At 34.8% G+C, this 14,981-nt stretch overlaps 2 protein-coding genes across 2 annotated transcripts; one reads left to right on the top strand and one right to left on the bottom strand.

Annotated features, from left to right (window-relative positions):
* Positions 1-3,640: 3,640 nt before the first annotated feature.
* Positions 3,641-5,212, top strand: LOC120153594 (cytochrome b5 reductase 4-like). The gene is made up of 2 exons (XM_039165513.1): positions 3,641-3,807; positions 4,679-5,212. The coding sequence occupies exons 1-2, from the start codon at positions 3,721-3,723 to the stop codon at positions 5,018-5,020; spliced, it is 429 nt and encodes a 142-aa protein (XP_039021444.1). The 5' UTR covers positions 3,641-3,720; the 3' UTR covers positions 5,021-5,212.
* Positions 5,213-5,809: 597 nt separating this feature from the next.
* LOC120153583 (BTB/POZ domain-containing protein At5g48800-like) lies at positions 5,810-8,336 on the bottom strand. The gene is made up of 4 exons (XM_039165498.1): positions 8,112-8,336; positions 7,923-7,989; positions 6,667-7,836; positions 5,810-6,590 (listed from the first exon to the last, which is right to left on the bottom strand). The coding sequence occupies exons 1-4, from the start codon at positions 8,171-8,173 to the stop codon at positions 6,051-6,053; spliced, it is 1,839 nt and encodes a 612-aa protein (XP_039021429.1). The 5' UTR covers positions 8,174-8,336; the 3' UTR covers positions 5,810-6,050.
* Positions 8,337-14,981: the final 6,645 nt, after the last annotated feature.

Raw genomic sequence — 14,981 nt, 5'->3', positions numbered from 1 at the left:
TTGAACAACTTGTCAATATCGATGTTTATTTTATAGTTTATTCAAATATGTAGACTTGATAATATTAAACATGATATATGGGGTAGAAGTGTTATAACAGTTTCCGTATAATTTTTTAAATTATATTTTTTGTTTTTCCACCGAAAAATAGATAAAATAATTTATATATGTTTTAAAAAGAGAAATAATTCGTCCGTTTAAATTTTCAGCTATTTTGTTATTAATTACTATTATTATTTATAACATTTGATATTTTATTTGACATAATTGAACTCTTGATTTTTATTTAAGAGACGTGAATCTCATTTTATTACATCAATTGATAAATAATATTTTAGTAAATCGAGTACATGGGAAAAAAAGGAATGCTTATTCAAATCCTTAAAAGCAAAGAAGCTCAATAAATGTATTTTTCTTGAAAAAATGTGAACATTTTTGTTGATCTGCGATCTTTAAGCAACAAGCTTTGTGACCAAGCAAAGAGGCATATTCCAGGTTAACCTTCTCAACTTCATTTCTTCTGCGTCTATTTGTTCGTAGGATCTTATTCTTCCTTTTTTGAAAGCAATCCTTAAGTGAAAAAAATGGTTATTAAAAATGAAATTAATGCTTTAACGAGTGTAGATGTTGGAGATGTATTATCAATGGAGGTTAATAACGTAGTTTCATACTAGGTTTGAGGCTTTGAGTAAAAGTTTTAATAGGGACATTCAGAGGAAGAATGGAGGAATGAAAATAGGGTTATTCAAACTTAGGAAAATTATAGTGACATACAAGGATGGACGTATGATTTTATATTAGGGGTGGAGCTCTAAAATTTTAAGATGATGAATTTATAAAGTTCTAGGGGCGAAAATAAATTTTTAATTAAAAAACATAAAACAAACTTAAAATTTATAATAATTTTAAATTTTCAGAGATGCTTGTCCCATCCACCACCTCACCTTCCATCTCTCGTTAAATACAAAAATATATTTCTCAAAAGATGTTCTTTTTTTTTCTTTTTGAAAGTGAACGGGGGAAATGCAATAAACAAAAATTGAGTGGGCTATTACAATGTTTACAATGCAATCTAAGCATATCATATGGAAGATACAGATGAGATAAATTAAAAAGAGCCCACTGCGCAAACGTGTGTGCAGCGCCATTGGCATTACGTGGGTTGAAACAGACATGAACAAGTGTGAAGCTTTTTGGAGATGGAAATGAAGCACCCACAAATCCAATCCATGTTGCAGCAAAAGTTGGAACAATGTTTGCGGCATTACTCTCAAATCTCAATGATGGTCCAAGGTTAGTGTAATCCAATAATCACCCCAGCTTCCACCAAACTAGCGTCAGCCAGATTCAGAACCGTATGGGCTTGGTCAGCCACTACCATAATCCCCAAAGGATACCCACTGCCGCCACTCCGGAGGAAACCAAGAATGCGCCATCAAAAGATGTTTTACATACCAAAACATATTTGAATACATTTAGGCAAAAAGGCATACGAGGGCGTTGTAATTTTAAAAAGAAATTTAATGTAGCCTTCAATTTATTTTTGTATTCAATGTAGTCTTTCAACTCAGAAAATAAATTCAATATGATCCTCTAACCAATGTTTTTCGTCGTTGACTATTATAATACTGATGTGACAATTCAGACCAAATTTCATAAAACATTGTCAAAATTATACACAATATAATAACGTAAATCATTCGAGGCCAATTTTTTGGGGAACTAAAAGTAAAAACAATATTACGTTACTTTCTTGATAAGTTAAATCGAAACTTGAGCAACAATTGTACAAATCTCCTAGAATGACCATCCAGCTTAGTTGGTAGAGGATAAGGTTTTTAACTTTGAGGTCGTGGGATCGAGTCTCATGGAGGGCATTTCATAATTCGGAGGGTCTCCTACGGAAGTTGACCAACTCAACCTAATGTTGGGGGCAACCTGCTATCTTATCTCCCCCTTACCCCATTACATATGGGAAGAAGGGACAAGCCAAGCCATTTGTAAATAAGAATTTTATTAAGAAATTATAATTTTAAAATTATGACTTTGTGTATATAATTCTAAGATATTATAATTATGTGATAACAACTCGAACAATTAAACATATACAATAATTCTATAATTTTGTAAAATACATTTAAATTTTTCAAAATTCAGAAAATTATAAAACATAATGTAATAAAACAAATTTTGGCTAAAAGTAATATTAAAACAACTAAAAACATAGATTTTGCATTCTATGTTTTCAAAATTTTCATGACCACTTGGTTCAATTTAAGCCATCAAAACTCATAATCCTTTAGAAATTTTGATAACTTCAAAACATTGATTTAAAGTAAAAATATAATACTATAATATAGAATTCTATTTCATAAAAATTTATCACCAAAAACCTAAGATTTGGAGCTCAAAACTTTGAGAATCGTCACAATTTGTTCAGAAACTTCAAGTAAGCTACTTTGAGGGTTTAACTCAACTTCAAAATTTATTTTCTTCGAATTTCTCCAATCAAATTTGTTCTCACATATACCATTAGTAAATTCCTTAAAAAAAATTCATTTGATATCAAAATATCAACATATACCTATAAAAAAGATACATAAATTTATAAATCATATTATTAACAGACAACGATAATTTCTATAAAATTATCAGATGAAATAAATTTATTTACTTTTTTAAAATTTATATTCATTTAAAAAATAATTTTTTTTATAAAATAAAAAATATACTAAAATATAGATTTTTCTTTTAAGAATTTCCTTATCAAATAAAGTAAAAACATTAATACAATACATTCTTCTTTTGGAAATTTTCATGGCCATTTAGTTCACTTTTAAGCCATCAAAGCTCACAATCCTTTATAAATTTTGATGAATTTAGAACATTAGTTTAAATTTGAAATATAATACTAATATATGGAATTATGTTTAATAAAAAAAATTACCAAAAAGCTAAGATTTAGGGCTCAAAACTTTGAAAATCATCACAGTTTGCCAGAATGTTTAGATTTTCAGTTTCAGATAGATTACTTTGAAGGCTTTGGTTCTCTTAGCGCATAACTCAACTATATCAGAGGGGTATGGATATGGAAAAATCACATTTTGATCTATGAAAATCATCTAAATTTCCACATAAAAGAAGAAGAAAAAATATGGTTTAACAAAACCTCAAACTCAGTTACCTAAATAGGTTAAAAACCTATGAACAACAGTTCCAAAAATTATTCTCCTAACAAGAAATTATATCATACTTATATTGTTAATTAAGTTTATAGAAAAAAATGATTTGACTACATCGATTTACTCATTTACTTATTCATCCGGTTTCATTTTGATCACTCATTGACGTAACAATTGTTTTTTACTTTTTTTAATGGTGATGTGACATTATCTTATGGTGACACATCAGTATTATCATTAATTTTTTAATGACGGATGATCAAAACCTAAATTTAGGTATGATTTTGAAGTAAAAAATAATTGAATTACTAAAACAGAACTGTAAATATAGTTGTGCATCTAAGCACGTATTTTACCATAAATTAAACTATTCGAATCAGATTGATTTGCCTCGATTTTGTAACTTTTTAAATTTTTGGGTTTTAAAACCCAACACACTAAAGTCCGTGGTCCACAAGACGGCAGCAATTAACTTGTAGTTTGTTCAGCAGATCCCTGCTCTTCCTCCCGAAACAAGCAAAAAATCAAGGGGAGAAAAATGGGTGGAGAAGGAAAGGCCTATACCTCGGCAGACGTTAGTCAACACAACAATACTAAAGACTGCTGGCTTGTCATTGGGGGCAAGGTAGTACATCCTTTTGTTTTCGGTACGTTTTCTTGGATTTCTAGTTTACCCTCCACCCAATCTGGGCTTGTTTTTCTCTTTTTCCGGTTAAAAAAAATGCTTTCTTTTGTTTATAGATGCAAAAGTTTGATATTTTAATTTAATCCTGAAGTTAAAAGATTTGAATGTTAATGGGTTTGGGGAAGATAAGAAAATTCGGATCTCTCCTAAAGGCTGACACTTATACTCACTGCATAAATGACTTATCTGTAGAAGCTTAGGCTACTTTATAGTCTATCTTTCCTATATGAATTATATAAACTATTACTCAGATTCAATATTACAATCTTTGGTAAAAGAGAATGCTGAGAATCCGGGTTTGAGCAGCTGTGTCTTGCAAGTATGTGCGACTTGTCAAATAGGCTAAGAAAACTTTTGAGAAGATATCACATTGTAATCACCTCAATACAGCTTGTGGTTTGAACCATTGATACGCCCTGTTTTGCCGTTAGATTTTGTTTCACCCTTCAATTCAATAATTTTTTTTTAGTTCTGCATGATGGATGATGTGCACTGTGTTCTTTTGGTAGTTGGTGATGATTTTAATAAAAAGAGATCAACCATTTTCTGTTTATTTTCCCTCTATTTTCAGGGTATTTGTTGGTCTTTGGCATGTAAAGAATGTTTAAATTGTTTTGATATGTACTTTTCATTCCGTTTCACGGCCAAGTTTTTGAACTGTCTACTGTACTTCCGGTGGTTGCAGACTTGCAATAATAAATCAGTGCCGAACTTGTAGTAACATGAAGCAGTTTTCAGCTTTTGATTTAGAACCATGCTCTATGTTCCATTCCGATTTTCGATCCCCTTCTCGTTTCTTATGTTCGAACAGGTATACAATGTAACAAAATTCTTGGAGGACCATCCCGGAGGTGATGAAGTCTTGTTGTCTGCAACCGGCACGACAGATGTTTTATTTTTTCTACCTTTTTTGTATAATCTGATGTCCAAATTATTGCGGAAAGGTGGAAATAACATTGGCATGGTGTATGGCTGGCAGGGAATGATGCAACCGATGATTTCGAGGATGTTGGTCATAGCAGCAGTGCTACAGCAATGTTGGATGAGTTTTACGTGGGTGACATTGATACATCAACCGTCCCCACCAAGACAAAGTACACTCCTCCGAAGCAGCCTCACTATGATTAGGTTAAGACCACGGAATTCGTTGTAAAGCTTCTCCAATTCCTCGTTCCCTTCCTAATCTTGGGATTGGCCTTCGGCATCCGCTTCTATACCAGATCTCCAGCTTAAGCACCAAGACCACAAGAGATGGCTGGAAAAAGTTCTTCACAATAAGGTTATCTTAGATTAAATTTTTTGGGAATGTGGCATATGTGCTTGCTTTGTCCATCAACCAGTTCTCGGTACCGGCTTTTCGATGTACGATCTAAGATTGTTTCATTTTTTTTTTGAAAAACTTGATTTTCTTGCTCATTTGGTAACCTTGAAATAAGTCCTTTTGAAACCAACCATGTTCTGCACTTTGGTCCATTGGTTTATGAGCAAAATTCATGTCAAATGCTAGTTGTGGGCATAATTCCCACATTGTGCTCATCATGGAGGTCTGAAATAGTTCTAGTTCCCGCCGAAAGCATCCGAATTTAATGGTAGCATATAAATTTATGTCTTAATCTTTATTTCAATTTTAGACCTTATTAGGACTTTTGTGCTGAGTTACTTGGGTTTGACATATACGGATTACGAGTTGTTTGAGATAAAGTGACCGGAAACGTCAATCCCGGAAAATGGTTTCTCGGCAAGTCCTTGTACTTCCATTTAGCTTAGGGTACAAAATCAATATACCAACGTCTTTGAATGTCCATGGTATGCCTTTCAGGGTGTAAAATCATGAAAAGAGATGATGCAAGTTATCTGTATTGCAAGCATTTCTCGAAAGACTGGCATTATTTAACTGACAAAACGGGTTCTACAGCCATGATTGAAAGAGTACGAGAACAAACAACAGGATGTATTATATTCTTCCTTGACAGTTTCTTACAGGTATTTTCTGAAGAACTAAATGATTGGCAACCATTGAAGGAGAGGAAAGTCTTCTGAAATCAGTGCATCAAGGCAACCATCCGGGGATTAACAACGACCCCACCGTGATAAAAAAAAGTTCAAAAAACATTAACATAGACGGTCACCGAAAACCATGGCCTTTATCGACAAAGAAAGGGAAAAGAACCCGTTTCAAACATCTAATCAGTGCTTGCACATGTTCTTTCAATCACCTTAGAATCAGTTCTGTATGACTGCCTTGAAGGGGAACTTGATCCTCTTGAAGAGCTATGTCCAAACAAGCTTAGTTTACCAATTTTCTTTGAGAAAGATCTCATAAATTTATGTGAACGAGACTTCACCATATCTCTCCTCATGCAAACATGATCTTTTTCCAGATCGTTTAATCTCATCCGCATCCGAGTAAGCTCGAGTTTAAGCTCCCGGTTTTCTCGCCTCAAAGATGCATAGTTGTCTCTTGGGGACATTGCCGCACTGAGTGCTCCGCTGTTGATTCTCCAAGAATGGTGATGCACCACTGGCTTGGGGTCATCCTCGGGAAACGAGCAGCACAAGGAGTTTCGAAGCCTTAATTGCTCGAAATAAAGAACTTGAACTATGGATTGGATAGGAAGTCGTTCGTTTTGTGCAGCATGTGCACCAGCTTCTTGTGAGAGCTTTTGGAAATCGATCAGTTTGCAGAGCTTCTTCTTGTCTTCATCTGATAAGCCTTGATGAGCCTGAAAATGCATTCATTACAAAGTTAGGGAGTTGCCTGTAAAGGTTATCGAAATCGGAAAATATAAGCATGCATACTTTCAGGTAAATATCAATGGCTCGATATAGCCCATCGTGGATAGTCCGAGCATGTTCGGGTAATGTCTCTGCAACTGCCATGAACTTTGCAAGCTTGAGGTTTGCATCAGGAGCAATTTCAGCTAAATAATTATCCACTAATATTGCAACTTTAAACAATGCAGTTTGGGATGGTGATCGAGGACTATCGGATTCGAAAACTGATGCATCATCCATATCTTCTTCACTATCATCTTGCTGTGAAAAGTTCACTAATATCCTTTGAACTGTATCGACATCAAATAAGGTACTGTCTACTGCATGTCGAAAAGATGGAATTAAAATGTCGTCAAGGGTTGCGATATCCAACTGTGATCCGATCCGCCGCTCTAGATCGAGCCTACAAGCAATAGAGCAATCAAGCATCACTGCACTTCTAAGGAGCCCGAATAGGAAACTGATAGGCACTGCAAGTTTCTCAACTGGTAAAAGGCTAACAATTGTCTCGACCACAAGCTGTTCATGATCAGTCGAAACCAAATCAACCTTCGTATGGCCTGACGGATTCCACAAGCTGCATTTCTTTGTCAGCTCCTTTTGTGCGAAATTCACAAGGGATGCGCCAATGCTTTCGGGACGGACGCCGCGACATTTCATAGCCGTAATGAGTCTTTCATACAAATCAATCCGAATAACAGAAAGATCTTCTATCCACCAGTCTCCCTCACATTTCGCTTGCCTGCTCATATGAAGTCTGCCCGAACTGCTGTATTCTAAACGAGAGAAGCTCGACGCAATCTGCTCAGCGCAAGCCTTTGAGGCGATCGCATCAATGCAACGGCTAACTATCTTCAACTCATCTGCAAGAGGAAGCAGGCTCTCGCACTGCTGTAAAACTTCAACACACATCTCCAGGTTCTTGCAGACGACACTTTCGAGATACTCTTCGGTACGAGAGCCAAGATTATCTTTCGAAAACTCCTCGGTCATTTCAAGGTAATCGGAAACACAGTAGAGCTGAGCCACATTGAAGGATGTTATCTCAAAGTTAATGCCATAACAGAACTTTGCAGCCAACTCGAACGACTCGGCACCTCCAGGTATGTTAACAAGCTCCACTCTTAACATATCGGAATCCCTATGTTCTGCAACTAGCCTCTGAATTCGCCCACTCCGTGAGACGAGGGGAAACTGCATACACACACATATGAACCAACTATATATATATATATATATGAAAAAAATCTGGAAGTGAAGAAATTAAGGCAACAAATTACCTTGTGTAGAGCAAATGTGATTCCATTTACTTCTATTGTGATATCACTTGGAACATCTCGAAAAATCCTACAATTAAGAGTGGTAATACTTGGAAAACATTAGTAGATTGAAGATAAGACGACCAAAAATCTTGACAAAAAAACCAGTTAACAAGGTAGCTGCCTGAGTGTAAAAGATCAAACTTGTACCATTCATTGCAACGCTGTCTGGTGCTCTTTGATAAGAACAGCTGCTGTTGCTGCTTGTCCATTGGCAGAGAAAAGTGAGTGAACTTTCAGGAGAGACAAAGATGAAGGGAGAGAGACAAAGAGGGAATCCTAGTTTAGAGATGTATGTGTTGTTTGCTTGACTTCTTCGGCCATTTTTTATGAACCATTGGTTACTATCGGCCAAATCACTGGGCCTCTTTGGTGGGTCATTCTTGTACACAGTACGTAGAATTTTATATTTGACGTTCAACTTTTTAAATTTTAAGGAATTTTAAGGAGTAAGAACTTATAAAATTATAGGAGAATAAAATATATTAGAAAATATTTAAAATATATGGTAATTTAAAATTTTTAGAAGTAAGACTGCTCTCTATCACCCCTTGATCTATATCCCTCTTGTACTACTCTCTCTCTCTCTCTTCTCCACAATCTTAATTTTTTTTATTTATCAAACTTCTAATGTACTAAGAAAATCTACTAAACGTTACTGTTTTCTTGACGTTTGGCTTTGCTTTGTATGCCAACTTGGGGTTTTTTGGGGGCTTGAAGAGTCAAAACCCGCCATTAGAACATAGGAACAAAGAAGAGCAAAAAGCGGGAACAAAAGGAGTTGTAATCTTTGGACATTTTCTTGCGTGCTTTTTCCTTTGCTTTTCCTGTTTCTCATTATAAAATAAACATCATCAAAAACATTTTGTGTGTATTGTTTGACTTTATCCTTAGCAAACTTTAGCTGTAAGTTATGCTCCGGGCGTTGATTTACAAAGCCATGAGAGCCTGCATGTTTGGAAATTTTCATGATTGACGTACTGTTTGTTCTGTCTTGTTAAAAAAACAGAAAGATTAGTGTTGATACGATTGGTTTAATTACGGAGTTAAAAGGGTTTTATATATTCTTTTCATATTTATGTTCAAGATTTATGGCTATCTCTTCCATTAAACTTAGATTCTCTACAGTATAATATATTGTTTTATGCTAAATCTTTTTGTTTTTACTATTGAATTTCAGAGTGTATGATTGAATACTCTCTTGGGGGGGGGGGAATGACTTCATAATAATTTATGAAGCATTTTATTATATATATATATATATACACTTAAATTTACTTAATAATTTATGGTCGAATGATAAAAGTTTACATACAAATCTTATTACATATGTTTAATCATCATAAAATTTTTAATTATTTTATTTAAAAATTATATAAAAATATGAAAACATAATATGACTAATCATAATAATATCAATTAATTATTATTTAGAAAAGATATTTTAATTATTTTTTAATAGTTTGATATTATTACAAGGTAGTATATGTTTATAATCTTTCTTAATCATTTATAAGACACTCTATGTAGATGTAGTTGCTCAAACTCAGGACTTCAAAGAAAAATAATACTCTCTTTTTAACTACTAAGATCATTCAATAAACTCATCATTTAATTATTTTTTTAATTAAATTAATGTTGTTTAATTTAATTTTGTTTACGTTTTCTCTTTTATATAAACCTTAGAGGTTTATTTAAATGAAAGCTGATTCATGCGTATGTGTATATGGTGCTTTATATTGCTTTGTAAATTATTATTTTTGATCGTGTATCAATTTCTTTCAAATTTAGCGTATGCATAACGATGTTATTACAATTAAATTTTCAATTTTTATTCATATAAGAAAAGAATAATGTTGAACTGATCTTAAATATTAATATTTTTCTAGTAATTAAGATTATCTATTATCTTTGTAAGTTATTTTACGTTTATTTGTTCTTTTCGAATAATTCTTTTAAATTCAATATAATTATTAATAGAAGATTGAAAATTGATTTATATGGGATGTTATCTTCTTAATTCACGGAGTAATTGTTATAATTATTGTTTCTAATTTTATTGTTATTAATGTTTTTGAAAGATTAGATGTATAGAATAAACCTATTAACTTAAAAACAAAAATCACTTTCACACTTACAATAAAAGAATACTTTTTTTTTTAAAAAAAAAGGAAAAGACAATGAGACAACCCGAAACTTGAATGGAGAAGTTGGGGAGGCTGTGCTGCCACCTTTTGATGATGCATTATGATTAGCCACCGTCAGCGGCCACTACCACCTCCACTTGTTGGGGAGAGGTGGGGGTATGATTAGTGGGATCCATTTCCCACATATTTTACATGTTTTTTGGTCATTGATTGCTATCATTTGATATGATGATATCTCCCACTACCACTAACCTCCTTTCCTTTCATGTCTCGCATGAAAAATGGTCATTGAAGACTCTCCCATTAGCATTGCCCCATCTTTATTCAAGGCACCAGAGATTGAAACAGGATATCAATGAGTTGAGTTTAGTAGTTGATGAGTTGCTTGAATTCGATTCGATTAAAGTTTAATTAATATTTGATTTATGTTAATTTGATTTGAATTCGAATTCGACTCGTTACTTTAAAGAGTTGAATTGAGTGAGGTCCAACTTGACTCGATAAATTCGCGAGCATTTAGTTAATTTTTTTATAATGTTTTAATAATTATCTTTAAAAAAAGGAGTCTCAATAATAATTACTAATTTATTAATAGATAATAAAAAAGATGGAATATTATTAATTAATAATTACTATTAATTTACTAGTTTGATATATTTGTGAATTGTTATTTTAGAGTTTAGACTTTGAAATTGCTTCGTATACTTTTTTTATAAGTTTTTTGGTTAAATTTATTAATTTAGGTTTATGTTAAATTATATATAGTATTTGTAGATTTTACCTATAGTTAAAAAATAAGGTAAAAACTGTTGACTAGCACCGAAAGGTGCCTAAATTAATGCACCGAAAGGTGCATGGCCCCTTTTGTTGAAAATATAAAAAATGGGATAATTCAATTTAGTCACTAAATTTTAGGGTATTTACAAATTAGTCCTTAGGTTTCAACTATAAATATCCTAGCTCATTTAGCTTCAAAACCATCCCAAAAGCATTCTAGCTTTCTTCCAATACTAGAGAGAATTTAGAGAGTTTCTTGAGAGTTGTTTTTCTCCTTTTTTTATCAAGAGAGAATTATCATTGTTTTCTCCTTGGTCGATAGAGAGAAGTTGTAATTCCTATTTTCTCATAGTGAAATTCTTCTACCGTTGCTCGTGGTTTTTACCCTAAATTTTTAGGGGTTTTCCACATAAATTTTGTGTCTCTTTTATCTTCATTTTTATTTTCTCAAATTATCAGTTGCGATTTTGCTCTATCCGATAGCCGTCTTACGCAACAATTGGTATCCGAGCCAGATTTGAGTGTGTAATATCTGCTTATTGTCTTTGTGGTTGCCACCAAAAGGTGGATCCTCCAACATAAGAAAGTAAGAAGTTATTACCCATTCTTTGAGGTTCTAGAGAACTATTCACGATAGTGAAATAGTGGGAGCTATCCGTAATAGAAGCTATGGCAACGAAATTTGATATTGAAAAATTCAATGGGAGAAATTTCTCATTGTGGAAATTGAAGATGAAGGCCATCCTGAGAAAAGACGGGTGTCTAGCGGCTATCAGTGAAAGGCCGGTGGATTTTGCAGATGACATCAAATGGAACGAGATGGATGGGAATGCTATGGCAAACTTTCATCTAGCATTAGCAGATGAAGTATTGTCAAGCATCGAGGAGAAGAAGACAACTAAGGAGATATGGGATCATCTCACCAAATTGTACGAGGCCACTTCGTTGCACAATAAAATTTTCCTTAAAAGGAAATTGTACACTCTCCGTATGCCATAATCTACTTCAGTGACAGAGCACTTAAATTCACTGAACACCTTATTTTCTCATCTTACATCCTTAAGCTGTAAAATAGGAGAACAAGAACGTGCTGAACTTCTACTTCAAAGTCTACCGGATTCATACGATCAACTCATCATCAACTTGACAAACAGTAATGTCACCAGTTTAGTCTTCGATGATGTTGCAGCTGCTGTTCTACAAGAAGAAAATCGGCGCAAGAACAAGGAAGACAGACAAGTAAATCTGCAACAAGCAGAAGCGTTGACAACGATGACAACGATGAGAGGAAGATCAACATAACGTGGCCAAAGCAGCAGTCACAAACATGGTAGATCGAAGTCGAGGAGCAAGAAGAATTTAAAGTGTTACAACTGTGGAAAGAAGGGTAACTTGAAGAAGGATTGTTGGAGTCTAAATAAAAACTCCAATCCACAAGGTAATACCGCAAACACTTCAGATGATGGAGATGCTCTATGCTGTGAAGCATCAACCGCCGTAGAAGGAAGAAAACGATTTGCAGATATATGGCTCATTGATTCGGGAGCAACATATCACATGACCTCAAGAAGAGAATGGTTCCATCATTATGAACCTGTCTCAGGAGGATCTGTTTATAGTTGCAATGATCATGCCTTAGAGATCGTTGGCGTGGGAACCATCAAATTGAAGATGTATGACGGAACAATTAAAGTTGTTCGAGATGTGCGGCACGTGAAAGGCCTGAAGAAAAATTTATTATCCTACGGATTGTTGGATAATAATGCTAACAAGATTGAAACACAGAAAGGAATCATGAAGGTGTTCCGTGGAGCGCTTGTGGTGCTGAAAGGCAAAAAGATAGCAGCAAACTTGTACATGCTAAAAGAAGAAACTTTGCTAGAAGCAGAAGCCTCTGTTGCCTCATGTAGTTCATATTCTGCAATGCTATGGCATCAGAAACTTGGACACATGTCAGAACAATGAATGAAAGTCCTTGTGGAGCAAAAACTACTTCCAGGCTTAACAAAGGTATCACTTACTTTGTGTGAGCACTGCATAACAAGTAAGCAGTACCGGTTGAAATTCAACACATCAAATTCTAGAGGCAAAAGTGTTCTAGAATTGGTTCACTCTGATGTATGGCAAGCACCGGTTACATCCCTAGGCGGAGCAAAATATTTTGTCTCATTTATTGATGACTACTCCAGGAGATGTTGGGTGTATCCTATTAAGAAGAAGTCAGATGTGTTTTCAACTTTCAAAAACTTCAAAGCACGGGTGGAACTTGATTCTGGAAATAAGATCAAGTGTTTCAGAACAGATAATGGAGGAGAATATACAAGTGAAGAATTTGATGACTTTTGCAGGAAAGAAAGCATCAAAAGACAGTTCACAGTGGCGAACACTCCTCAACAAAATGGAGTGGCAGAGCGGATGAACAGAACCTTGTTAGAAAGAACAAGAGCAATGTTGAGGGATGCAGGCCTAGAAAAATCATTCTGGGCAGAAGCAGTCAATACCGCCTGTTATTTGGTGAATCGAGCTCCATCAACTGCAATAGAGATGAAGACACCAATGGAGATGTGGACTGGTAAACCAGCTGATTATTCAAACCTCCATGTATTTGGAAGCATGTGTACGTGATGTACAACCCCCAAGAAATTTCAAAGCTAGATCCAAAATCTAGGAAATGCAAATTCTTGGGGTATGCTGATAGTGTAAAGGGGTATTTGTGGGATCCCACTGCCCGCAAAGTGATCATTAGCAGGGATGTTATCTTTGTAGAAGATAAGCTACAAAGAAAAGAAGACGATGCTAGCGCTGAAAAGTCAGAGACTACTCATATACATGTGGAAAAAGAGGTTGAACAAGGAGATTCTTCTGAAGCAGAACCAGCTCATGATGAACAAGAACTAGAGAGTTCTGAAGCTCCAATAACTCGTCAATCAGATCGTGTGAGAAGACGTCCCAATTGGCACTCAGATTATGTTATAGAAGGTAATATTGCATACTGCCTTTTAACAGAGAACGGTGAGCCATCAACATACCAGGAGGCAATAAACAACTCAGATGCTTCATTATAGATGATGGAGATGCAAGAAGAAATCGAAGCCCTTCATAAAAATAATACATGGGACCTTGTGCCACTACCACAAGGAAGAAAGCCAATTGGTAACAAATGGGTCTTCAAAATCAAGCGAAATGGTGACGATCAAGTGGAGAGGTATCGTGCAAGATTGGTGGTCAAAGGATATGCTCAAAAAGAAGGTATTGATTTCAATGAAATTTTTTCTCATGTGGTTCGACTAACAACAGTTCGAGTACTCTTGGCAATGTGTGCTACATTGAACTTACATCTAGAGCAGCTAGATGTTAAAACAGCTTTTCTTCATGGACATCTTGAAGAAGAGATTTATATGCTCCAACCTGAAGGTTTTGAAGAAAAAGAAAAGAAGAACTTGGTTTGCAGGTTGAACAAATCTTTGTACGGTCTAAAGCAGGCGCCGAGGTGTTGGTATAAGAGATTTGATTCCTTCATTATGTGCCTTGGATACAACAGACTTAATGCAGACCCTTGTGCTTATTTCAAGAGGTCTGGTGATAACGATTTTGTTATATTGTTGTTGTATGTGAATGACATGTTGGTTGCAGGACCCAACAAAGATCATATTGAAGAATTAAAGGCACAACTGGCTAGAGAATTTGAAATGAAGGACTTGGGATCAGCAAACAAGATTCTAGGGATGCAAATTCACCGAGACAGAAGTAATAGGAAGATTTGGCTTTCACAAAAGAATTACTTGAGGAAGATCTTGTCACGATTCAACATGCAAGATTGTAAGCCATTTATAGTATGAGTCCTAGCAGTGAAGAAGAGAGGATGGAGATGTCTCGAGTACCGTATGCATCAGCAGTGGGAAGTTTAATGTTCGCTATGATACATCAAAGGGACCTCAAATGTTGCATTATGTTACGGAGGATCAAACTTACTAATAAATAGGTATGTCGATTCTGACTATGCAGGAGATTTGGATAAAAGCATTACGGAGGATCAAACTTACTAATAAATAGGTATGTCGATTCTGACTATGCAGAGATTTGGATAAAAGCAAAT

This window comes from Hibiscus syriacus, unplaced genomic scaffold (genome assembly GCF_006381635.1).
Source record: "Hibiscus syriacus cultivar Baekdansim isolate YM2019G1 unplaced genomic scaffold, ASM638163v2 tig00111101_pilon, whole genome shotgun sequence".
Lineage (NCBI taxonomy): Eukaryota > Viridiplantae > Streptophyta > Magnoliopsida > Malvales > Malvaceae > Hibiscus > Hibiscus syriacus.
Note: the sequence above shows the minus strand (reverse complement) of the source record. Positions and strands in the feature narration are given on the sequence as shown.